The sequence below is a fragment of the Nicotiana tomentosiformis genome, chromosome 1, assembly GCF_000390325.3.
Source record: "Nicotiana tomentosiformis chromosome 1, ASM39032v3, whole genome shotgun sequence".
NCBI classification, from domain to species: domain Eukaryota; kingdom Viridiplantae; phylum Streptophyta; class Magnoliopsida; order Solanales; family Solanaceae; genus Nicotiana; species Nicotiana tomentosiformis.
The window spans coordinates 39,596,180-39,622,758 of NC_090812.1; the positions used below are offsets into that span (position 1 = coordinate 39,596,180).

Consider the following 26,579-nt stretch of genomic DNA (forward strand, 5'->3'; position numbering starts at 1 on the left):
AGAAGAAAACAAGAGTTGTGTATGTATTAGAAAATAATTTTTTGATTCGTTGCCGGTGGTAGTTCTCATATTGTTTGTGCCTAAAGATATTGGGAGCTTGATGCTATTACGGGTGAAGGTTGGGGTATGGTTCAACACAAGTGTGTGGTTTAAAGTGTTAATATATATGTATTAAAGTACTTAGAGAGGTGTAGTCACTATATCCAAATGTATCTTACCCGTCTCGCGGCCTACATTACAACCAAAATAAAGTCCTACTTGATCTTTGACTGAATGAGCTCAATTAGTAGAGTATTACGCTACGGGCAAGCATATGGTGTGTCTTCTGTGGCACATGAATTTTGATTCTGAGAGTAAGTGAATTCTTTCAATCTTGAGTTCCTATTTGTTCTTGGATTTTATTGGGTGTGTAACTACTCTCTATCTTTGGTGCGAGGGCATATGGGCTAAAGAAAGGTAATGTCTTTGGCCTTCGTGTTAGAGTAAGTGAGCATTTTTTGAAAAATACGTGGTGTTATTGAATCGAGTCTTGAGGCGAGGATGTTATGACATGGTGCTTAGTATGCTTTAAATACTCTTGGCATGATGCGTTAGGGAAGTTGTCTGATGAGAAGGTCGTCTCTAGTTGAAGTACAATTTGATTGCTCGAGGACGAGCAATGGTTTAAGTGTGGGTGTTGATGGTAGGCTAGAAACATGTGTTTTAGTTAATTTTGTACTCTAATTATTGTATTTTACTTGTGACTGAGCTTAATTAATGGTTATTTGCACTTATTACGTATTTTATGCCTTGCAGGAAATAATTCCGAGCTATTAATATAATTTGAACGAGTTGGAGCTTTGAAGTTTGAGTAAAACCCCAAAAACATAAGTCGGGATCACGTTCAAGGGCCAGGAGCCAAGTTTGGATATCAAAAATTGAAGAAAACGAAATACTCTGTAAAAAACACAATGTCACGTCGCGTGGGGTAGCACCGAGTAAAAATTTGTTGTCTGTCAGAAACTTGCTCTATGAGCTTTCCCACTAGTACACTGCATGGGGTTGCGCATGCGCCATGCTCCTATATAATTTTCTCACAGTATTTTCCTATTTCGGCTTGGAAATGATAGTTTTGTCCAAGCTTGTTCTTACATGGTATAAATACTTCAAAAATATGAATTTTGGAGGACTTTTGACCATGGAAGCTTTTGGAGAGCACTGGAGTTTACAAGACACAAGATTTCATCATCTTTCCATCAATTCAATACGGGAGTTTGGATTGTAACATTAGATTGATATTTTCTTACTCTTTAATTATATGTGTGATGACCTCCTCCATGATTATGCAATAGTTTACTTTAGGATTTGACGGATATGGTATTTTGATGGATATTTGAGAATTTTAACTCTAGTTATTTTACATGAATTCGTTTATGCAGCTTTGAATTGTTTGCAACTTTATTCACCAGTTTATTTAATCGAAAGAGGAATATTGTGGTGATTATCTTTGCACTATTTTGTTTGGTTTAATTAAGTAATTCTCTTAAGTAATCGAAAGAGTTTGTTGAATTGTTGATTAAATCAAGTTAGGAGAATATTCGACAGACGTTTTTGTCACGACCCAAAATCCAAAAAGGCCGTGATGGCGCCGGACACCACTGTCAAGCAAGCCAACCATAATCAATTAACTTAATTACCCATTTTAGTATTTTTGAAATAAATTTTTCTTCAATGAAATAGTAAAGATAAAACTCATAGAGTAAATGATAAATATTTTTAGCAACTAAATTTCTAAATAATTCACAACCATTTCCAAAATTCGGTGTCACGAGTGCATGAGCATTTACTAGGGAATTAAAAATAAAATACAGTATCTGTCCAGAATACAAATTAGACAGAAAAATATAATAACTTTGAAGGAGACTCTGCTAGCTGCGGATCGTAATATAGAATGCAGCTCACCTATGTCCCCACAATTATTAACCACACCTTTGCGCCCACAAGGCCGCTATACATATATGTATCTGCACAATAAAATATGCAGCAAGTGCAGTATGAGTACGAAAACAACGTGTATCAAGTAAGTATCAAGCCTAATCTCGAAGTGGTAGAGACGAGATAGCCGACTTTGACACTCACTATGGGTCAATAATAATAATTGAAATAAAACTAGAATATCTAAATCAACATGATTCACACAATTTACAATAATTTATTTAACCAACAGAAATAATCAAATTCCTTTAAATGCAACAATTCTCAATATATTAATTAAATTCCTTCAATTCAAATAATTTTTAATTTATCAATTAATCTCATTTACAGGAATAACAATTAATTCCTTAACAAGCAGGAATAATAATTCATTAAATTCCAAGGATTCTCTAATTTATCAATTAGCTTCACAAGTTGAAATAAACTATTAAGGTATCGTGTAATTATTATTATTAAGCACGATTTCTGCCGAGGACGTACGACCCGAACCAGAGTGTCGTGTATACTGCCGAAGGACGTGCGACACGATCCATAGATGCATCTATCCTGCCTAGGCGTTCGGCCCGCTCCACAAAAAAGGAGGACATTTTCTTATGTACCTCCGGGAAGAGAGTATATTTGTTAAAGATAAATTCGGGAGGAAGAACAATTTCTTTTAACAATTAATTAATTTAAAGAGAAAATCAAGCATATGAGATTTCCATCCTCTAATATCTTTATCTAACAATTCACAATATATTCATATATATCAAATAATATTAATTAAACAAAGAGTACAATTCACACAAGTAATTCATGCTTTGAGTCCTAAACTATCCGGACTTTAGCATTTATAGTAGCTACGCACGGACTCTCGTCACCTAGTGCATACGTAGCCCCCGCAATTAGCAACAATTATTTAATTTAATCCCTATGGGGTAATTTTTTCCTCACAAGATTAGACAAGAGACTTACCTCATCTCAAAGTCCACTTTTCGATTATCGCGTCGCGTAAAATTCTCGATTTGATGCCGAAAAATCCAAAACTATCCAAAATTTATATAAAATAATTAATATATGTTCAATAATTCAAAATTCATCTATTAAATAAATTACTCTATCCAAAATGGTAAAATTTTTAAAATTCACCCCGAGCCCACGTGCTCGGATTTTGAAAATTTTCGGATGAAAACGTTACCCATAATCTCAAGAACTTGAATATATCATTTCTATCCAATTCCATAACCATTTTCGTGGTGAAAAATCAAAATACCAATTTCTAGGTTTTTCTTCAAAACTCCAAATTTTTACAAATTTTCATGTCTAAATTTATGTATAAACCTTGTATTTAACTTACAACTAATAGGAATCACTTACCTCATGGTTGGTGGTGTAAAGGGTGCTCAAAAATCGTCCCCAAAATCGGCTCCCATGAAGAAATGGAGTGAAAATGAGTCCAACCCCCGTCTTTAACAGAACACTGCCCAGAACCGTTCTTTTTCGCGTTCGCGAAGGCCAAATGTTCCTGCCCCAGTATTTTCCCTTCACGTTCGCGTGACCAGTGTCGCGTTCACGAAGGCCTATCCATGCAAAGCATCGCGTTCGCGTAGGCCAAATAGCCTTAGGCCTATCTACTCCTTTCTTCTACGCGTTTGCGATTGACCCTTCGCGTTCACGTAGTTTCCTCAGTCAATCTCTCTGCGTTCGCGAACTACACCTCGCGTTTGCGAAGGCCAAAACCCAGCGGCCTTAAAACTCCTCTTCGCGTTCGCGAAGCATAAGATAGCAGCCACCATTTTCCTTCTTCGCGGACGCGAGACTCCCTTCGCGTTCGCGAAGAACAAAACCAGAACCAGCAAACCAACAACAACTTTTCATCCAAATTTGATCTGAAACCACCCCAAAACACATTCGAGGCCCTCGGGACCCCGTTCAATTATACCAACCTATCCCAAAACACAACATGAACTCGCTCGAGGCCTCAAATCGCATCAAACAATATCAAAACCATGAATTGTGCATCGATTCAAGTCTAATAAACTATTGAACTTCTAACTCCCACAACCGATGCCGAAACCTATCAAATCAAGTCCGATTGACCTCAAATTTTGCACACAAGTCATAATTAATATTTCGGACATGCCCCAACTTCCAAAATCGGAATCCGACCCCGATATCAAAAAGTCAACTCCCCGGTCAAACTTCGAAACTTAAATTCTTGTTTTAGCCATTTCAAGCCTAATTTCACTATGGACTTCCAAATAAAATTTTAATCACGCTCCTAAATCCAAAATTACCATACGGAGCTGTTGGAATCATCAAAATTCTATTGCGGGGTCGTTTGCACATAATTCAACATCTGGTCACTATTTGAACTTAAATGTTTTAATTGTTTCATCAAAATTCTATATCTCGGGTTAGGGACCTCAAAATTTAATTCCGGGCATACGCCCAAGTTTCAAATCATGATACGGACCTACCGAAACTGTCAGAACACTGATCCGACTCCGTTTGCTCAAAATGTTGACCAAAGTCAAACTTGGCCTTTTAAGTCTAACTTAAGTAACCAAGTGTTCCGATTTCAACCCAAACACATCCAAATCCCGAATCAACCATCCCCTCAAGTCATAAATTATTAAAAATACATTTGGGGAGTTTTATTTAAGGGAACGAGGTTCTAAAAGTTAAAATAACTAGTTGGGTCATTACAGTTTTCTTGAAAACTAATCCATTAACGCATGCTTGCATATTTTTACGGTGCTTATATTAGTCTTGACTACACGTTTGAACTAATCATCGATTGAATTTGTGAGAATCATAAGAAAATTAGAGTGAATTGAACTAGAGTTGGATCCCAAATAGCTATCTTGCACCTATCCTGTCACGACCCTTATTTCTCCCATTGATATTTCAGTGTTGCTCAACTGTTGTCTTCTAGTGATCAATTATTAATTATTTTAGTTCATAGTTAATTTTAGTTATTAATCATCCCAACCAACGTGTTAATCAGTTGATCATCTTGAATAGCATTAAGCTAGAAATTACTTGAACATTATTTAAATCCAATCTCTATGGAGACTATATAATCATAACTATACTATCTTTGGCTAGCGAGCATTAATTTCGTGTTATGTTTTGCGAAATCATCTCCCGACGATGTATTTTAGTCAAATCAAAGTCAATCCTTTGGTAAATGGTTAAACTATCGTAGTCGTTTCAGTTTTTGTTTAGCATAACCGTCTAAGTCCAAATCCTTATTTGTTAGCCACTAAGTCCATTGTTGGGATAACTCTAATAATTCTCATTTTGAAGGTTAGGAAAACTCATGAATTCCTAAGTTCAAAATTTAATTCCGATGTAAAAACATATGACATATTGGATTACCAAATGATTATTCTTTCTCTACATGGAAAAATTTACTATGTCACATTTATTGAAGATCTTTGATATGAAGGTCCTATATTTATCTTATCTCAGCTATATACGCAACAACTTAATACTAACAAGAAAAGAGGAATAATTTAGATATAGATTATAGACGCCAATGAAACCATCGTACGTATAACAGAACTGGTCTAATAAAAATTTAATTGTACTAATGTTTAAGGTGTTTTCAACCTTGCTGGCGGAAACCTGATGAAATGGTTTTGTTTCTCCTAGTACCCCTTTCTAGAAAGATTAATCATAGTATTGAAAAAAGAGCATAAAAATAGAATTATAACTATAGTAGCTTTGAAATACAAATACAACGCACATGCAACCATAATAAGTTAGTTTTGAAAATGTAAAGACTTCAAAAATTTGCATCATAATAGGGGTTTTTCGAAGATTCCAAAAACTTGAAAATCTGTGTATAAACTTTGTAATTTCCTGTTCTAGTACATTAATATAAAAAGATACTACGCATTAGTTTTTATACAAGGATATTTATCTATCGGCATCTCAGTTTTTTTGTAAAACTAGTTTCGCTCGTTGCACGCGTATACCAAATTATGTAGTATATGATTTTATAAAATAATATCATATTATTATAATTAAAACTTTGCGTTAATAATATACATGAAAAAATAAAGTATGAGTTTATATAAGGATAAGTGTGGATCGTCGTATGGTAATTGTTCGTCCTCTTCAATAATATCATGACTGATTTATCTGGTTCCTTAATTACTTCGCATCAATATCTTCAAGTTCATGCATATTTTGAACAATTAAACTCCTTCATGTTCTCGCTTTTCTTATAAATCTTGACAAAAAAAGTGTTCTCGCTTTTCTTATCAATCTTGACAAAAAAAGTGATATATTAATATTTACTCTCTTGTAGCATTGGCAAGACGAATAATGTGGCTCATCTTTAACCTATAATATGAATCCTACCCATAAACATTAAATTCAAGTATAATGCTAAGTATGATTTTTTCCTTCATAATATACGTGATGCACTTTAACTGGGCATGAAGTTTAAAAAAGAAAGATTTTTTTTGAAATTTGTGATTTAAATAAATCATAAATATTTATGTGGGTATAAATTATTTAATTAAGGGTAAAATAAAAAGTTTAAAGTAATATCATTTATGTATATAAAATGTTCATCAAATAAATTGGGACAAAAGGAGTAATAGATTGTGCTTCTCTCTCAAAAGACACCAAATTCACAAAAGTTCATCAATTTTAGAATAATATATAAATATAAATATTATTTAATCCGATAATCCCAAAACAATAAATCAAGTTTCAAGTATAGATATGATTCTTCCAAAAAACAAAATTAACATCCCTCAATTTGAAATAACCATGATCTTTTTAACATAGTTAATTATGATAGCTTTTTGATTATTTTTTATTCGGCTAGGAGATAAGCATACTACTAAGGAATTTTTACACAAATAGCCGGCCATATTCGTTGTTATTCTTTTCTAACCATATATATAGTTTATTCATTGATTATACACAATTATACATCTAAAATATATAATTTATGTATATATTATACCTCCATCAGTTATTTTTAATTTAAGTAGTTAGGTGGGGCGGCTATTTGGGTTAATTCCTCTACTGAATATGTCATCCCTATATTTAGCATGAATCTCAAGATCATCACACAGTGGATTTGCAACATAAATCATCCCTCAGACAAAAGAACATATAAATACTTTTATCAACAAAGATTTATCAAAATAAGATAAATTAGAAAAATTGAATTTCTCTGTCATTTTGGGAATGAAGAGGTTGATGTTATGCTCATAGAAAAAATTGATAAGGGGAAACGTAAAGTCAAAATGACTTATATTTTTACAACAAACAATTTAATATAAAACATAAGGGGAATTGTCATTTGTAAAATAATAATAATTAACTACTCGTTCAAAATATAGTTTGTATTCTATTGTTTTCTCCTATTGCTTCAAGTTTTTGTTTTTACGAATTTTACTCTTAATACTATTATAACCAATTTCGCCGTACGCTAATGCGATTCTTATCAAAACAAATTGATGTATCCTATGAGATTTGTCAATTTGAAATAATCTTACTTATATGATGATTGTGAAAAATAATTAAATTGATTCTTGTTAATTAGTGTCACGACCTCAAATCCACTTGTCGTGATGGCACCTAACCCAACCCCGTTAGGTAAGCCAACTAGTAACTATCCAATTCCAATGATATTAACAAGACAAATAAATAATAGTAATTTACTGAATTTTATACATTTCCCAAGGACTGGTAGTACAAATCATGAGTTTCTAAGAATAGAGTATACAAAGTTGGTATGAAGTAAATACATCATTTGTTCGAAAGGTACATAAACAGAGTTTTATGAATCTAAGGCTACCATGAACAAGAGGCAGCAACAACCGGAACGCAGGTACATCTTCAGATCCAGCTCCCAACGAACACAACAACATCAGCAGCCAACATTTGCACGTAAGTTGCAGAAGTATAGTATGAGTACAACCGACCCCATTTACTCAATAAGTAACAAACCTAACCTTAGGTTGAAAGTAGTGACGAGCTTGTACCAAGGTTAGAGTCCAACTTCCATAACCAACAATAGTTCATAACATATAAAACAAGTAATATCAGAAGTAACTCAGAAATAAAATGCTCAACCAAATCATGATTTCTGAAAAATAGTTCTGTCTTTCAAGTATATTAGTGAAAAACTCAAATCGTTTACCGTTGTTGCCAAAAATATGGGTAAGTTTGAAAACCGTAATTTTTCCCAAAAATTCTTTCCACAATAAATAAGATGTTTCGTTTTCTTTCCAGATATCCAGTGAAAAATGCATCACTATGCCCATATGCCAATATGTGTGAGAAGTCATGAATGACGTGATACAGTACAACATGAGGAAAATACATCTCTATGCATGTATGTCATGTGTGCATATCAATGCAATGTATCTCAAGGACGAACTCATGTACTCACACTCTCAGAGTACTCAATCTCACTTTCTCACACATTCCACTCATCATGCTCAATCACTCGGTACTGTATATGACCAATCTGGCCTAGGGAAGATTCATCCCAGAATATACACATCAACTAATCATCAGTCACTTAGTACTGAGTAGGGCCAATCTAGCTCGTGGAGAAGATCCATCTCCAGATATATAATACTTCGGACAAGATCCATGTCCAGGGAAGATCCATCCCTCAATAATATCAACTGCGCTCACTGGGTGTGTGTGCAGACTCCGGAGGGGTACCTTCAGCCCAAGCGCTATAAACCACACGGATAACTCACATGTTATATAAAGCCTATAAGGCCTGCTGTAGGCGGGCAGCCCCGATCCACATAATAATAATAATAATAATAATAATAATAATAATATATATATATATATATATATATATATATATATATATATGGCCTGCTGCGGCGTGTAATCCGATCCCATAATTATCCTTACAATCAGGCTCTCGGCCTCACTCAGTCATCAATCTCTCCAGTCTCTCGGGCTCATAATGTCATGAAACTAGCCCAAAATAATGATATGATGCATCAATAAATAACAATAGAGACTAAGATATGATATGCAATGAAATGAATATGACTGAGTATGAAATTTTAATTTAAACAAATAATTCACAGAAATATGACATCTGTGGGTCTCAATAATACTAGCACATAGCCTTAGCATGACTTTTAATATGATTCCCAGCTCAATTTCTTTAACACATAAAACTGCATAGAAAATGCCAAAATTATTTGACTACAAAATTTCACGGAATAATTACGTCACAATTTCTATGGTACACGCACACACGCCCGTCACCTAGCATGTGCGTCACCTCCAAAAAATCCACATAATACGTATATTCAGGGTTCATACCCTCAGCTCCAAGATTAGAAGAGTTACTTACTTCGAACAAGACGAATCCAATATCGAGCAAGCTAAACAATACTCCAGAAACTCCATTCTGTGCGTATCAACTCTTGAACGGCTTGAATCTAGCCACAATAAATTTGATTCAGTCCACACAATTTATAGGAATTAATTCCATATCAAAATACTAATATTTTACCACAAAATTCGAAATTACACTCCAAATATCGTCCGTGGGACCCACGTCTCGGAATCTGACAAAACTCATAAAATCCGACAACCCATCCAATTACAAGTTCAACCATACTAATTTCACTCAATTCCGACTCCAAATCGATATTCAAAACTCAAAAATTCATATTATGAAACTTTAGGCCAAAACCCCCAATTTACTCTTTAAAATTCACAATCCAATTACCAAAAACGAAGGTATATTCATGAAATATAATCAAAACTGAGTAGAGAATACTTACCACAATCCTTGTGATGAAAATTGCTCCAAAAATCATCTCAATCTGATCTCCATAGCTCCCAAAATGAAGAAAGAACCAAAACCCTCGATAATATAGCTTCTGCCCAGCGATTCCGCATTTGCAGGCAATTTGTCGCATCTGCGACCACCGCTTTTGCGGTAAAATTTCGCTTCTGCGAAAACAACTGACCCAACAATCCCTCGCACGTGCGGTCTTTAAGCCGCTTCTGCGATCGCGCTTCTGCGCACTTGAATCGCATCTGCGGTTGCGCAAGTGCGTCCAAGCATCCGCACCTACGATCCTCACGCCCAGCTCCCCTTCACGCTTCTGCGACTCCTCTGTCACTTCTGCGATCATCGCACCTGCGCAAACCAGCCGCAGGTGCGATCACACCAGAACCAACAGCTTAGCAAAAATCAAAAAATATAATGAAATGATCCGAACCTCGTCCGAAACTCACCCGAACCTCTCGGGACCCCGTCCGAACATGCCAACAAGTTCCATAACACAATACGGACCTACTCGAGGCCTCAAAACACATATAACAATATCAAAACGATGGATCACACCTCAAATCGAAATCTATGAACTTTGAACTTCAAACTTCCACAACCGATGCCGAAACATATCAAATCACGTCCGATTGACCTCAAATTTTACACACAAGTCACATTTGACAAAACGAAACTATTCCAATTCCCGAAATCTATGTTTCTAGCCAATGGAATAAAGAGAATTATTGGTTCAGAACGTTTCATGTTTCTTCCAAACTGAAATGGTTTCTTCAAATTACCAAAAGTTGCCACCGTTTCTTATGTGCTTTGTAGGGTTTTTTTTTTGTAATTAAATAGGGTCTTAAGATAGGAAGGGTAAAAAAGTAATTTCATTTTTAACTCAAGGACTTCGTAACTATATACCCGTCTCTTTTTTCTTTTAAGGAGTCATATCAACTCCACCTCTTTGTACACCCCTACTTTATAAGTCAAAAATTGTATCTACAAATTTGAAGAGTCAAACTTGAGTAAATGTAGAAGATTTGCAATTGAAAATTATAGAAGACCAAAAGTGAGTGTCGAAAAAAGTGAGATACATTTATCATATATTTTAAAGGCTGACCTATGAACTTTAAATGCTTGCAGCTTTATAAATAGCCGACTTTAAAATTTCAAGAGCAATCTGACGTCCAGAAAAGTCGAAAACATCAAAAGCTGTTAACTATTTCTGCAACCCCTATGGAATCTGTGGGAGATGCTGGCTCCCGTCTACACCCAAAATGGAGCAAACTGACTAACAATGGTCATCGTTCTTTCACTTCAGATTCAAGCTTTAAAATCCCTATTCTGCCTACAGAATTGATCAACGAAATCCTCTCAAGGCTACCAGTGAAATCCCTTTTAAAATTCAGGTGTGTTTCAAAATCTTGGTTTGCTTTAATCTCTAGCTAATAACAAGGACTACATCCACCATAGGCTTATGATGAGGTTAGATCCACCTGAGTACAATCTTAATGACTGTTCCCTTAGTTCTTTACTTTATCAATCTTTTACTAGGGCTTCTTACTTGGATTATCCTATGAGAAAACCCCGAAAATCTGTTGAGATTGTGGGTTCTGTTAATGGGTTGATTTGTCTTGCCATTGAGGAAAATGACTTGTTTATCTGGAATCCTTCAATTAGGAAGTTTAAGAAATTGCCTGATTCTGGTGTTGCTGGTTACTATTTCATGTTTGGTTTTGGATATGATGTGCTTCATGATGATTAAAAGGTAGTGGGTATTTGCCGCAATATGAGTTATAACAGTTTGCATAATGTTGAGGTCAAATTATATAGTCTAGATAGTGATTCTTGGAGAAGTATGGATGATTTTCAAATTGGGATGCTCTTCATTAAGTAGGGTATATTTGTGAATGGGAAGCTTCATTGGGCTAATGCTACCTCTCGCGATTTTCCTTCTTATAACGGTTGGGACATCATTTCTATTGATGTAGCTGATGGGAAATGGGCGAAGGTGGAGAAACCCTGCTATGGAGAAAGAGATTTTGATTTTAGTCCGTGCCTAGGAGTCTTGGGAGGTGATCTTTCTGTGATTTGTAATAGTCGGAAGACTCATACGGATATATGGGTTATGAAGGACTATGAGGTTAAAGAATCTTGGACAAAGATGTTTACCATCAAGTGTCCTTTTGATTCTGAGTATCTCTTTCATCCACCCTTTTGTATTTCAAATGAAGGCGAAATTTTGTTTGAGATTGGATCAGTTTTCATGATTTACAATCCAAAGGATGACGCGATCAGATATCCAAGGGTTACCAACTATTATGCTTTTTTTGAGGCAAAGATCTACATTGAAAGCCTAGTTTGGCCCTTTTCTGCAGAAGGTACAGGGGATGCAACAACAACCTAGGTTGAAAAGCTTAGATGAAGACATTCCTGTAATTGTTAACTATTAAGAGTTCCCTATGCATGTTTCTCAAGTGCTGTTAAATTCTGTTTCTTCTATCCAATATACAGCAAGACATTGCATATTACGAACATCTATGAACCATATGTGCTTGGAGATCTTGTTAGTCTTTTTTTCCTTTTTGTTTCATGATACAACAGTTTCTTTGCAAGGACGGTTATATGGTTGAAGTGCTTGGTCTCTTCATCTTCAAGCTAAATGGTACTCCACGTTGTTTCTCTTCTTGAGTAGTACTTTAGGGGGGTGTTGTGTCTCTAGACAGAGTAAGAATAAAGAGCACCAGGAACATGGAAATCATGGCAGGAATGTGCCAATAACACCTATGTGTAGCCTTGCTAGGGTAATTGTTAGATATAGGGCCCTCCTTCAATAATGTCCTTTAGGTGAAAACTTTATAGGGGAAAGGGAGGAGACGTAGGAATTATGGAACAACCGTTAAGGTCTGACATAGTGTCTAGTTTTGGTATTTTCCTTGCTGCTAATAGCTAATTGCTTAGTTTTTTCGACACTAGTTTTGGTGTTTTCGGTGCTTCTAATAGCCAAGTGCATATTTTCTTTGGGACTATCTTCTAATTGTTTTACTTATTTGGTCAACCAAAGACGGAATCATCTTTTTTTTTTAAATATTATATATAAGATGAAGTAAATTTCATTAAATAAATACCTAGGAGGTTCTCAAAAGCATACAAAATTACAGCATAGCTGTTACAGTTACATTCTCGAAACTTCTATAAAATCCACATACTGAAATAGATTCTCTACCATGCTTCTCCTATACAAAAATTACAAATTTTGAAGGCACCTATTCTTTACAAAAGACATGTTTTTTTTCTGATTTCAAAACATCTCTTCTTGCTTCAGCCGTTCTGAAAAATGTATAAAGTGGAACTCTTAAAAGTGGACCTCTTTCTTTATGCATGCTTGCTTTGAGTCGAGGGTCTACCGGAAACAACCTCTCTATCCGCACAAGGTAGACATTGACCCTGGGTCAAACTATCTTTTACCTGAGACTTTGTGGTTAAAAAATCTCTACGAAATCTGAAAAATTCAAAAATCTGATTTGTATATGCTATCACTGTAGCTGTGATAGCATAAGTTATGCTTATGATCGCGACAAAACACTATTGGTCCTAGGGTAGTGCAACATTGTGATTGCGAAGCCAATTTTGCGATTACGGCCCCTACAATCGCAGCTCATATCATGCGATTGTAGGAACACGTCCTTGTTCCACTAGCCTACTCTCTGTTGCTATCACACAAGCTTGTGATCGCAGCCTGCACTAGATTATACTTTTCAAATTCAACGTTTTTCAAAATGCGTCAATACCACGGGAAACTCTACCAGAACCGGCGAAGAGAAGTCAATGTATTTTCTCCTTTCAAGCAGCTAGTCAACAAACATTCTCCTATCTGAATTCGGTAAGCCTATTTTTGTTATTGACTATTCAATTCCTTAAGACTTTTTAATCCAAGGATAATAAATTCTTATTTATTGATCAATCTAGAGACTTCATTTTTCTTTTTCTTTTTTCATTCTTTTCTTTCTTTTGGAGCATACAGTTTTTTACATCGGATTTGAGCCGCATTTCTGAAAATATTTGAATGTATGTTCAAATTGTTGTCAGTTAACAAGTCTTGTGAAATGCTTTTCCCCCTATTAGCAAAATGATGAAAATAATTAGGACATATGTCATGGTTTAAAGAAAACTCGTCTTTCTATTTGTCTATTTTCTATCTCTCAGATATAACATTGACTCAAATGTTCTAAACTGAACTATATGGTTTATTCACATTGTCGTTCATTTTTCCGTGGATGTCTAATGTAACCTATAATGTCGTCAATTGCACCATATCAGTTAGTAATTTCACATTTATAAGCTACAAAATATTGTTAATACTCGTACTATCTTTTCTTATTCCTGATTGTGTTGTCATTTAAGAATTTCTTGCATAGGAAGTTGAAGGCTAAGTATTGTTTTCTTTGACCTTAATTTGTGCAGAATTACCCTGGGTTCTGTGCGTGCTTCCTGATTCCTACTAGGATGTTGAAAATAAGGTTAATGGAGGTATGGAATTCCATGTATATATTGCTCTCGTCTGCATCAGCTCTAGCCTAGTGTTTTGTAGTTTTAGACACTACATCACTTATTAATTTTTTGATTATCCTTATTATGCATTTGAAATTTATAACTTTGGAGATGCTTGATTTAATTTTGTGATTCTAGACGGAATTTGAAGAATGTTCAAGAATTTTAGTTCAGACCAAATAGCCTTGGAATGAGCTTTCACTGTTTTTGGCACTGGACTGAACCATAATGAAGCCCAGTGGGGTCGATTGGTACGCGGGATAAGGTGGGATAAAGTGTGGTACTAAATTTATACTATGTTTGGTCGGTGGTATAAATTTATCCCGGGATAAATTTATACCACCAACCAAACATAGTATAAACTTTGTCCCAAACTTAATCCTGGATATCCCATCTTATCCTATCCCACCTTATCCCAACAAACCTGGTATTATTCTATCCCACCTCTTATGTGGGATAAATTAGTCGAGGGATTATAATCCTAGGACTATAATTCTAGGATAATTTAGTCTGCGTACCAAACGAAAGGGTATTCTATGTCTTCTAAGATGGATTATATTCCAAGTTACCAATACAAAGTGGAAGCAGATGCTGGCAACTACTAGGAAAGCTGTGTGACTGTGTCTTATACGCTATTGTGTCCCTTGTTCACTGGATCATGTGTGCCTGTTCTTTTACAATATGTAAGTATATCATCAGTTAACATTAGGAATGTTACCTTGTCGTGCCTGTTGCAGGCGAACCTTTTATCTGTGGGCAGACTTTACCATATGACCCCAAGTATCATGAGGTGTGGGTGAGAAATCGTCAAGAGGATATATATATATATATAGAAAATATAGGCGGAACAACCGACCTCGTAAGTACTTCTCGCACCGCTCAGTATGCTCGCTGGATCCAACGTACCAGGAGTGGGAGGGCCGCCCAATATTGAGGGGATGCAGCAGCACAACATGCCTCCTATATATTCAGTTATGGAAAATTTCGCATGATCATTAGCATATATAAAAGCCTTTCTGGGCATTTTGTATATATAAAGGATTTAGTGGTATCAGGTGTTTACCCTCAACCAATAAAGGCACGACTCAAAATCTACGTACATTTAACTTTTAAAATAGTTATTTGATTAAAGCTCTTGAAAATGAGAAGAGAAAAACAAATTGGGGTAAGCACTAGTCTCTTATCTTTATCTTTTTATATATCTTGGCCCCTCTCCCCTCTCTACATCCTCTTTCTTGACAGAAAATGCAATGAATCGCAGAGACAAGAGTACTTGATTAGTGACTAAATTTGCTTTAGTAGTAACTGGGATTCCAAGCACCTTTTTCCTTCACTATCTTTTAAGTACAAAATAAGTCTATTCTTGTGCCCAGTTATTCTCTCTTAGAATCTCTGAACTACTGCAAAAAGATGGTCCACATTTGCAATCTCTATCACAATTCTTCATTTGATAGAACATAATAACTACGTTATTATATTGGCTGACATATCGTATGATCTGATGCCAATATTCAAAAATAACTTAAGTAAGATATGAGACAGAAATCATAAAGAGTTATAACAAAATTGTTGATATAATTGGCAATGATGTACGAGTTAAGTTACTCTAATTAGTGCACCCCTCTTTGAATTGAAGCCACAGCACCTTATTTCCATCTTCCTCACTTAATGAATTCAAATGACCCCTTTCCCCATGATTCATCTCATGTTATTATAATTTATGAATTTTCTTTTCGATAAGATAAATAATTTTATTAATTTGGAAAAACTATAATATACAAGTAAAAAGTAAAGAACCTCCACCAAAATATAGTTATCTACAAACTACACTCAATCTCTATACAAAACAAAGACCTCATAGGTGCACAAAAGAACCAAGGATAATTTTTAATTACATATTTTCCCACCTCTTTGATTCTCTTATGAACTTTACCTTTGTTAAATGTCAATGATATATGTAATCGTGAACGAGTAATATAATTTTTATATAATTAAAACTTAGATCACCAAATATCTTGTACAAAACCTATTTACCATGTCTTCAATTTGGGCCTCTTTTGTCTTATCCATCAAAACTCAAAAGTATGTGAAGTTATTCCAACGAAAGTAGATAAATGAAGGGAATTAAACCAGCCTCCATTCTAATCAATTATACTGAAGGCCTTATACTATGCAACCCAAAATCTGCTATTTCATCTATCTAGCTATTGTGATTTAACTTATACAGTCAAACATTTCTATAACAACATCCCTATTTAACAGTCATTCACTATAAAAGTCAAGTTTTCCTCCTAACCGATTTTTAAAGTTATATTTTACCTCTCTATATATAACAGTTTTTTACCTGTAACAACAACAACCATGTTTATAGCAGAACTCTTTTTGTAAAACTACCCCTCTATAACATCCATATAGAATTTTAAGGTTACTAATAATAATTCTAAAAATAGGCACACAATATTTTTCATTGCCCAAAGTTTCTATTTTGCATAAGACATAAGATTTTGAAGAATTGTATGTGATATCTTTTCCATTGACAAATGGCAAAACATATTTAGATAGAAGATTTAACTGTTAAGCTCTTAGATTGTCTTCAAATAAAAGCTATTGGATACCTTTTTGCTGAAAATTTGGATACGAATCTTCAGCAATTCAAGTGTTATTTCGCTAGTAAGAGAATTAAATCTACGAAACAAGCTAGAATTACAAAGTTTTTCCATTAATCTTGAAAGAATTTATTTTTCTAAGTAACTTTAAATATATGCCTTAGAGTTTAAATTTTTATAATTTATTTATGAATTTATTACTAATATATTAGCTTTCTTCAATATTTAACTAGTGAAATACACATATCTTTTGAGATTTTAAATTTGAATAATTTTTATTTTTTATATGTAACATTAGCAAAGAAAAAATAATTGATATTTGGATAATTTTGATCTATAACGGCTAAAATATATTTAAACGTCAAATGCTGTTATAGGTGTATAACATCCATTCACTATAAAAATAAAAAAAATATCAGAACAAACGAGACTGTTACAGTCAACCCTCTCTGTAACAACCTTTTTGTTCTGTAAAGAAAAAAAATATCAAAACAAATGAGGTTATATATATATACTAATTAGTTGTAACATGTTACTTACCTTAGTCTTCAATTACCAACTTATGTTTGATATAGAATTATGAACGGTTGGATTTTAAATAAGGGCTGATAGCCTGATATATATAAGTAATTTGTTACATTGTCCATCATGGGCGGAAGGGGTTCTGAACCTCCTTCGTCGAAAATTATACAGTACATATAAGGTTAATTTTTTTTTGTTTTATATATATATATATATATATATATATATATATATATATATATATATATATATATATATATATTAGATGTTGAATTCTCTTAATTTTTTCGTTTTTTTTTATTTTTTTATTTTTTGAATCCCATTGCTGAAAATTCTGTTTCCGTCACTACTGACAATATATATGAGTTAATTCTAGCTTATGTGTATATATATGGAATGTCTCATCTTATTATTCTTTTTTGTATTGGCTTTTGGGCTAAGAAAAGCATCAAGTGAAGTAAACTTATATTTTGATCTTCCCAAATGAATAGCATCACAAGAACCGAACCAGCAGTTCTATTCCCTCCCAATAAATAGTACTCATGTTATTTCAATTTATATGAACCTATTTAACTGGACACAGAGTTTTAAAAAAGAGAGAAGATCTTTGAACTAGTAGTGTAAAATGAGGCACATATATTTTATGTGGCCATAAAATATTGCATAAAGATAAATTGTTTCCAAATATGAAAAATGGTTATTTTTTTGACACAAACTAAAAAAGAAATAGATTCATATAAATTAAAACGGAAGGAGTATTATTGTATTGCTGATTTTCACTTAGGGATCGTTTGGTAGGGCGTATAAGGAGCGGTATTTCACAAGTCACAAGCTAAGCACATCCGTGACTAATCTGATGTAACATATAGTAGCACTGGATTTCTGTATTCTGTACATATCTGATACGAGTCTCTTCTAACTTTTACAACAGAGGGAAATAGACAACTTTTGAGGTTGCTCTCAATTCATTGACGTGCATGTCTTTGCGGTGACCAACGGAGTACCTCTTTTTTCATTTTTTGTGACATGTGATACTACTTTGGACGTTATCACATTATTATGCTCTGTCCTCATTCTCCGCTCAATTTTTTCGTCTTCTAAATTTCGAACTGTTCGGCATGTGAATGATATTGCACGAAAAAAATAGAGGTGTTTGCTATGGAGTTCGCAAACTCAAGTGTTGTGCTTTTTATACAAAAACAAAAGAGGTGTTTGTCTGATTTGTTTCTATAAAACGAAAAAAATATTTTCAAATTCAGTTTTTTTAAATATTTTTAATGAAAACTCCGTTGTTAATGGCTTGTGGTTCAATAGTATTTGATATTTGTGTAAGAGTTTAGGTTCATGCAAAATATTCGGTTCCCGTTTGGATATAAATTTTTTAAACTTTAAAAAATCTATAATTGAAAACATTATTTGTTCATGGAATTTGATCAGTTTTTGAAAAAAATAATAATTCAAGTTTCAAAAAACTGGTAGATGAAATTTTTTCTTTCACTCAATTTTTTTTTAACTTTTACTCAAGTAAAATACATGTTCAAACACAATTTCAACGTTCAAAATTTATTTTTCAACACAACTTTTTTTTTTTTTTTTAGTTTCAACCAAATTTATATCCAAATGTCAGCTTAATTTGAGTCTAAACTAAATGATTTTCTGTAAATGATGTATTGTTTAATGCTCGAAATTGAAAGTAGAGAACAGAGGGGGCAGCAGGCAACAGAAACTACTCTCCTAACTTCTTGCCTTGTAATCTTACAAATCAAATAGAATTAGAAACTATCACATTTAACATAAAGTGTAAGATCACTACTGAATATCGAGAAGAATAGTTAAGTAGCAAAAAACAGAAAAAGTACTACCCTACTAGATTAAAACCGAGAAGAATCTATTTTTATTACAGACCATACGTATTTTCCAATTGCTGAATATTTTCAGAAACGTCGTTTTCGGGAAAAAAAAAAAAAAAGTTAATAAGGAAAAAGGAAAGATCCCTTTGCTTTTCGGGACAACACCTAAACTGAAACAGTTTTGGTGATGCAGGTTTTGTTCTTGTTCGAGATTTTCCTTTAGTTAAGTCACTTTCCCAAAGTGCTTTTTCCAGTTAATGACAAAAAATGTGACATGGCCACTATAATAGGGACTTTCTTTTGGTGATAGACTCATTTTTTTATTTCGGGAAAATTGTAGTATATGATTTGATTTTTGAAAAGTATATTGGGAGTGGAGGGATAACTATTCTTTTATTTTTAACTATATGTTTCAAGTTTGAGTTCTAGATATTAAATTACGTGTTAGGGAGTATTTTATCTCAATATAGAACTTTTCGAAGCGAAGCTGAATTTAATTGGGTCTCAATGTGAAAATCGGACACATATTGTACTCCATATTTTAATAAGTACTCCCTATGTTTACTTTTAGTCGTACATTTTAGACTTTTTATGTACCTTAAGAAATAATAAATGAAATATATATTTTATAATTTTACCCATAATAACAATAGTAGTATTTCCAAAAGTCTTGAAAAATGATTTGAAAAATAAGTAGTTAATGATAAGGATTAAATAAGAAAAAAAATATTTTTTCTTGATTTAGTATAGTGGACAAGAAATAAAAATATATTTTTAGTACCATGGACAAATAAAATTGAGAGGGGGAGTTATGTTTTATGAATTTTTTTTACCTAATATTACGCGTTATACATTAAAAGTAATCTTGAGTTGTGTGCATATGCTGAAGATACCCACTTGGGTCTTTTAGTTATAAGAGCTACCTGTGAGTATTTTTGGATTAATTACTGTCTGATATCATTATCAACATTATTACTGTCTGATATTCCCTTTAAACAAACCTCATCTTTGGTCTTTGCACGGATGAACTAACAGATCTCAACGTACTCAGGTTGGCTTCTGCTGCAGTTATCTTAAAATAGTTATAATGTATTAAGAAAGCTTTCTTTCTTTTTTATTGTTTTCCTTTCATAGGCTTAAACTTTTTGTCTAAATAAATAACAATAATCTTTATTATAAAGAAAACAAGAAACTTTGATAGAATTTTAAAGTATTTTTCCCTTCAATTTTACAAGAAACACCTGCATATTGGGGACATAAAAGCTGTAAGATTCAGAAGAAAGGACAAAATTTCTTTGGTAAGAAAACTTATGAATTTAATTTGTGGGATTTTGTCACAGCTTATTCCGTTTGTCTTGAAAATTGTGTTCTCATTGCCTACGCTTTACGAGGTCAACTATATGATTTTAGAAAATTATTTATACTAATTTATTATAATGTACACATTTTACTGTAATTTAATTCTATTGAGTATTGATCAGCCATGTTTTGTCTCTATACGTACCGACTTTACCCTCCCAAAGATTCGAAATATAAGGGTCAGAATATTTAATTTTCCATATAAAGTCAGGCATCACTTTTTTTAAAATGTTAAACTTCTATGTTTTGTTGGCTACATAAATATAAACCGGAACATTTTTATTATCAAAGTACTTAAATACTTTAATACATAATTTAAATAAACAAAATTTGGCAATGCAATGTAATCCAATGCTAACGCATGTGTCTTCTACATATACTTCTATTATTTAACAGTAGTTACTATGAACATAGGAACGTACCTATTTTGGCTGGTCTGTGCACCTAACAAATTTTTTGTACATAGATCATACAAAGTAAAAATGTATTTTTTAGTAAGTACTAAATATCGTTCATTAATTCCTATCGCAATAAAATATATTATTTTGACTTCCTAAATATCAATATTATTCTATTATCTCTGAGCCGAGGTAGGGTCTCCCGGAAATATCCTCCGGAGTAGGATAAGGTCTGTACACTCTACCCTCCCCAGACCTACTAGCGGAATTCAATTGGATTGTTGTTGTTGTTGTTGTAAATATCAATATTGTCATAAATAATATTAAATCACTCATTGCTTATATCAAATCAATGCTAACACAATGTTTGTCTTCTACATACGTTTTTATTACTTAAACAGTAGTTAATTAATGATTAATTTTACTTTAGTATATTACTTAATCATATTAAAGTAACGTGGTCTGGTCTAATATAACATAGCAACCTAAACTCTTGTGAATGGTCTATGCACCTAACAAATAATTTCTGTACATAGATCATAGTACAAAGTAAAAGAAAATTTTTATAGTAGTAAATATCGTTCATGAATGTGATTAAATTCCTAATAAGCTAGAGGATACAGCTGTATATATTTTTCCCCATCCTAGAAAGTACAAACAAAACCTTAGGAAAGACACAAAGAAAACCATATTATACTACACATAAACGTGCTTACAGAGCAGTTCTCGTTCATGGTATCCTAAATTAATTATCAAGAAATGTACCACTCTACTTTCTAGTGAGTTTAATCTATAAAAATGCATGCAGCTTCTTCAACCCCACCATTTCTTGAAGTGTAAAATTTTAGCCCCTGAAAAGAATCAGCAAAATTTGCTATGGGAATTGCAGATTCAATGCAGTGTTCATTGTGGCTTCTAGTATTCATGGTGTTTCTTCAGTTCAAATACTCACACCAGTTCTTAGAATCTTCACAGTATGAAGCAATAGAGAAAATCAAGCAGCTTTTGAACTTCCCACGAGATTTGAGTAGCTGGAGTGACAACACAGATTTTTGCAACAGTGAGCCAAACACTGCTTTAACACTTGTCTGCTATGATGATAACATAACACAGCTTCATGTTTCTGGTTACAACTGGTTTCCTAATTTGCCTCGGGGCTTTTCTACTGACACCCTTTTCTCCAATCTTGCTCTTTTGCCTAATTTAAAGGTTCTTTCTTTAGTTTCTTTGGGTTTGAGAGGAACTTTACCTAAAAATATTGGCTTATTATCTTCTTTGGAAATTGTCAACATTAGTTCAAACTTCTTTTATGGTGAGATTCCAGGAGAGATTTTATATTTGAAGAGCCTTCAGACACTTATTTTGGATGATAATAAGTTCACAGGTCAAGTTCCTGAATGGGTAGGTTCACTTCCTTCTTTGTCTGTTTTGAGTTTCAAGAACAATTCATTTTATGGTTCATTACCTAATTCTTTGTCCAATTTACAAACCCTAAGAATCCTTTCTCTTTCTGCTAATAATTTTTCTGGGCAAGTTCCAAATTTTCAAAATCTGTCAAATTTACAAGTTCTTGATTTGGAAAGTAACTATCTTGGACCCAATTTCCCTAATGTTCCAAAAAAGTTAGCTTCTTTGGTACTTAGGAAGAACAAGTTCAGTTTAGGGTTACCAAAAGAATTGAGTTCCTGTTACCAGTTAAAGAAACTGGACATTTCCTTTAATGAGCTTGTTGGACCCTTTTCACCATCAATTTTATCACTTCCATTACTAAGCTATGTGGATATTTCTGGAAACAAATTAACCGGGAAGCTTTTGAAGAATATGACATGTAGTCAAGAGCTTTCATTTGTGAATCTATCGTCGAATTACTTGACAGGGGAGTTGCCTGCTTGCTTGCACCCTAGTTTTGGTTCTAAGATTGCTTTGTTTTCTGGGAATTGTTTGTGGAATAGAGAGCAATGGCAACATCCTTATTCATTTTGCCATAATGAAGCTTTGGCTGTTAGTATTGAGCCTCATAAGGAAAAGGTCAAAGGGGGAAATGGTAAAGCTGTTCTTGCATCAAGTATGGTAGGAGGGTTTGTTGGAGGAATAGCGATAATCGGTTTGGCTTTCGTGGTTGTTAGACGAGAGTATGCCAAGAAGAAAGCTAGCAAAACCCCTCAAACAAAACTGATACTTGAAAAGGTCTCTCCTGCTCACACTCTTAAGCTGCTTAATGATGCAAGTAAGCTCTTTCTCTCACGCATTTTATGTTTATGATTTCAACTTGTGAAATGTTGTAGATCCTGGAAATTGTAGATCTAATGTTCTGTCAATGTACTTGAAAAGTCTGTATAAACATCTGAATTTATGCATTATTCTGCAAAGGGAGTTTCTTTATATATAGATTGAACACATCAATTTGCTTCAGAAAATTTTCTGGTACTATGTTATTGGAAGAAACTCTGTTCTTTGCCTAAAGTTCAAGATGTATTTTAACCTTTAATTCTTGACAGGGTATATTTCTGAAACGAGGAAGTTGGGACTGCTTGGGGCCCCTCCTTATCGAACGTTTGTCTTGGATGAGCTTCGGGAGGCCACTAGTAACTTTGATATATCAAATCTAATCGGTGCAGGTTCCAATGGGCAGGTATGCATTTCTTTACTAAATGCTGCAAGACAATTTGAACAATGTTAGTACCTATGCACTGAGGCGGAGCCAGGATTTCAACTTTATGGGTTCTAAATTCTAGCATAACGAAATAAGGTGTTAATAACTGTGTTCTAAACATAACTTTTGTACATATTTAATAAATTTTTTAATACAAATATAGAGTTTGGATTAAAGCTACTAGATTCAGCCGAACCCCGTAGGTCGACTTCTAGCTCTGCCCCTGCCTATGCACTGGTCTGTAGTTCATTCCTCAATTCTTGTAGCTATGGTGAATGCTGACTGTGTTTCTTTTGTATTCTGGATGGGAGACCTACAAAGGACGGCTCACAGATGGCACTGCGGTTGCTATAAGAAGCATAAAGATGAGGAAGAGGCATAGCGTCCAGTCCTATACTCATCAACTAGGGCGTATTTCAAAGATCAGATACTGTCATTTAGTTAGTACTATTGGACATTGCTTTGACTGCTATCAAGATGACTCAAGTGTTAGCCGAATATGTATAGTCTTTGAATTTGTGCCAAATGGGACTCTGCGGGGGGTCATATCAGGTATCTAGTCTAGAAAATTTCATCTGATTCGCAAGTTATCATTTGGCATAACAACTACAACAATTGATAATTGAGCATTTAATTTTAGCTACTAGTTGACTATTTACAGCATGTTACATAGATTGTACAAAGTCCAAGGAAATGACTTTTGGTGTACATTGAACGCCTAAGATAGACGTTATAACCAACAAGCATCTTTGAAATTTTGCAAACTTCCATATTGTTTTGATACGTGTACCAGATTATCCTCAGTCAGGGCAACTACCTACCGATGCTTTTGATCACCTTCTCCTACATTAGGCAACTCAGGATTTCTCCTTCGCCGGATGCTTGAATGTAAACGCATGTGTTGGCTTTAAGACAGTCGTTCTGATTTCTTATTCTGGACCTTTTTGCAAACCCTTGGTTTTGTAGAAGCAAATTCAGCTCAAAAGTTTACGTGGACACAGAGGATGGGAGCTGCACTAGGGATAGCAAAGGGAATTCAGTTCCTACATACCGGAATAGTACCAGGGATATTCTCCAATCAATTGAAGATAACAGATGTCTTGCTGGATCAGAATCTCCATGTAAAGATTAGCAAATACAATCTGCCTTTGTTAACTGAAAACAAGAAAATGGTATTCAAGTCTCTTTTCTCTAATATTTTCTCTCTTTATCGTTTATTTTATTCTTGAATATTCATTATTTCATTATTGCAACTGTTCTTAGGATACCAGATTGTCTTCCAGTGGATCAAAGGGAAATGATGGGCAAAGGTAAGTGATATTATTCTCAACTACTACTGCTATATTTTATGTCTTCATTGATCCTCTTTTATGGTCCAATTTCAGAAGCACTTATTGGAAACTACTTCTCTGTGACACTTCTAAATGCAAATTGGTTTAAAAAGGTTTTAGGGAGTCAAAGTTTATTGCCGTACATATGGTGTCGACCAATTCCAGACACCACATCTCCGGCCCTGCTTTTAGGGGTAGGCACCAACAAAGCATCATTCTTTTTACTAGTTAAGATTCTTGAAGATCATGTATAGGGCCATAGACTTGGACTATGTAAGGGATTCCTAGATAGTACACTACTCTTTTTAGGAGCAGCAAGTGGCTTGCCTACTAGTTAATGTCATTTTGTGCCTCACACTTTGATTTATTTCTTCATTCCATTTCTTATGTTGGCGCTAAACTGTCTTAATTTTCTTTTTTCCCCTGTTGAAAGAGCAAGACCTTTTCTCACGGACGAAAAACTGGAGTTTCTTCATCTTAATGAATTCCTTCTCTCATTAGTATCTTCCTGGATGCAGGTTAATTAACAAGGAGAAAAACGATGTGTACGACTTTGGAGTAATCTTACTTGAACTCATCGCCGGACGGATAATCGATACAAAAAATGATATAGATGTCTCAAAAGACATCGTAAGTATCACTCATGACGTCTCCCATATATGAAAAGAATATTCATGTCATCAAGTTGAAGCACTAATTTTTCAAACCTTTTCTTGGTTGTTCATATTGCAGCTAAAAGTTAGCTTGACAGCTGATGAAATAGCTCGGAGAAACATCATCGATCCAGCTGTTCAAAAGGAATGTTCAGATGGTTCGCTTAGGACATTAATAGAGCTATGCATAAGATGTCTTTCAGACGAACCATCGCAACGTCCATCTGTGGAAGACTTGATCTGGAACTTGCAGTTTTCAGCTCAGGTCCAAGATCCTTGGAATAGAGACACCTATGGCAACCAGGAGTCCCCTGGTCATGTGTAAGTAGTTGTGCAAATATCCGATGAAATGGAGTTTTTCTTGTAAAAAATGTAACATTATACTAGGATAATTAGTTTCATATCTTTAGCAGTCTCTGTTGCAGCACTTCTCATCATTGATGGCCATGAGGAACTCTTACTCTACATTTGACTTTTGAGCCAACATATGATGCTTTGTTTGTTTGCAAAAGATTCTGTGGACAAATTTTGAAGTGTAACTGTATTTTTAGAATCCTAATCCAGTGAATAGGACATCTTAGAAAAGGGAGAAAAGAGGCACCACCTCTACTACTAATAAAGTGTCCATGCAATTAAATAGCTTTCCATATTATGTGTTAACTGTTCTAGTCCCCCATTATTTCTCACCCACATTGATTAGCAAGGGTTTAAATAATTGATATGAAAATGTAAATAAATTAAGCTACAAATGGACCAGCTGGCCCTTGCTGTGGGCGTGGAATATCATCCAACTTAACTTTATTCCCCCTTTTAAAGACTAGTTTTCCTTTGAAGATATCATGTTACTTTTCAAAAAGGGCTAAATTCATGCAAAGAATCATGTGGAGGTGAATTCTTTGGTTTCA

At 34.1% G+C, this 26,579-nt stretch overlaps 1 protein-coding gene and 1 long non-coding RNA gene across 3 annotated transcripts; both read left to right on the forward strand.

Moving 5' to 3' along the window:
- The first annotated feature begins 10,698 nt into the window (after positions 1-10,698).
- Positions 10,699-15,393, forward strand: LOC104110313 (uncharacterized). Its single transcript, XR_689421.4, has 4 exons — positions 10,699-10,820; positions 10,895-11,160; positions 14,216-14,281; positions 15,040-15,393. It is a non-coding gene; the product is annotated as an uncharacterized lncRNA (long non-coding RNA).
- Positions 15,394-21,674: 6,281 nt separating this feature from the next.
- LOC104110314 (probable inactive leucine-rich repeat receptor-like protein kinase At3g03770) lies at positions 21,675-26,213 on the forward strand. 2 transcript variants are annotated; one of them, XM_009619775.4, is made up of 7 exons: positions 21,675-23,264; positions 23,536-23,669; positions 24,002-24,242; positions 24,657-24,862; positions 24,954-25,000; positions 25,540-25,651; positions 25,754-26,213. In XM_009619775.4, exons 1-7 carry the CDS (start codon positions 21,914-21,916, stop codon positions 25,997-25,999), a joined length of 2,337 nt encoding a protein of 778 aa, XP_009618070.1. In that variant the 5' UTR covers positions 21,675-21,913; the 3' UTR covers positions 26,000-26,213. The 2 variants fall into 2 exon arrangements, with proteins under 2 accessions (XP_009618070.1, XP_009618071.1); XM_009619776.4 differs by having other exon boundaries at positions 24,660-24,862.
- Positions 26,214-26,579: the final 366 nt, after the last annotated feature.

Excerpts from the sequence above, each read along its gene's own strand:
- LOC104110314 (XM_009619775.4), top strand. The coding sequence starts at position 21,914 with ATGGGAATTGCAGATTCAATGCAGTGTTCATTGTGGCTTCTAGTATTC. Across the intron at positions 23,265-23,535 it reads TAAGCTGCTTAATGATGCAA|GGTATATTTCTGAAACGAGG; the intron begins GTAAGCTCTTTC and ends AATTCTTGACAG. Across the intron at positions 25,652-25,753 it reads TAGATGTCTCAAAAGACATC|CTAAAAGTTAGCTTGACAGC; the intron begins GTAAGTATCACT and ends TTCATATTGCAG.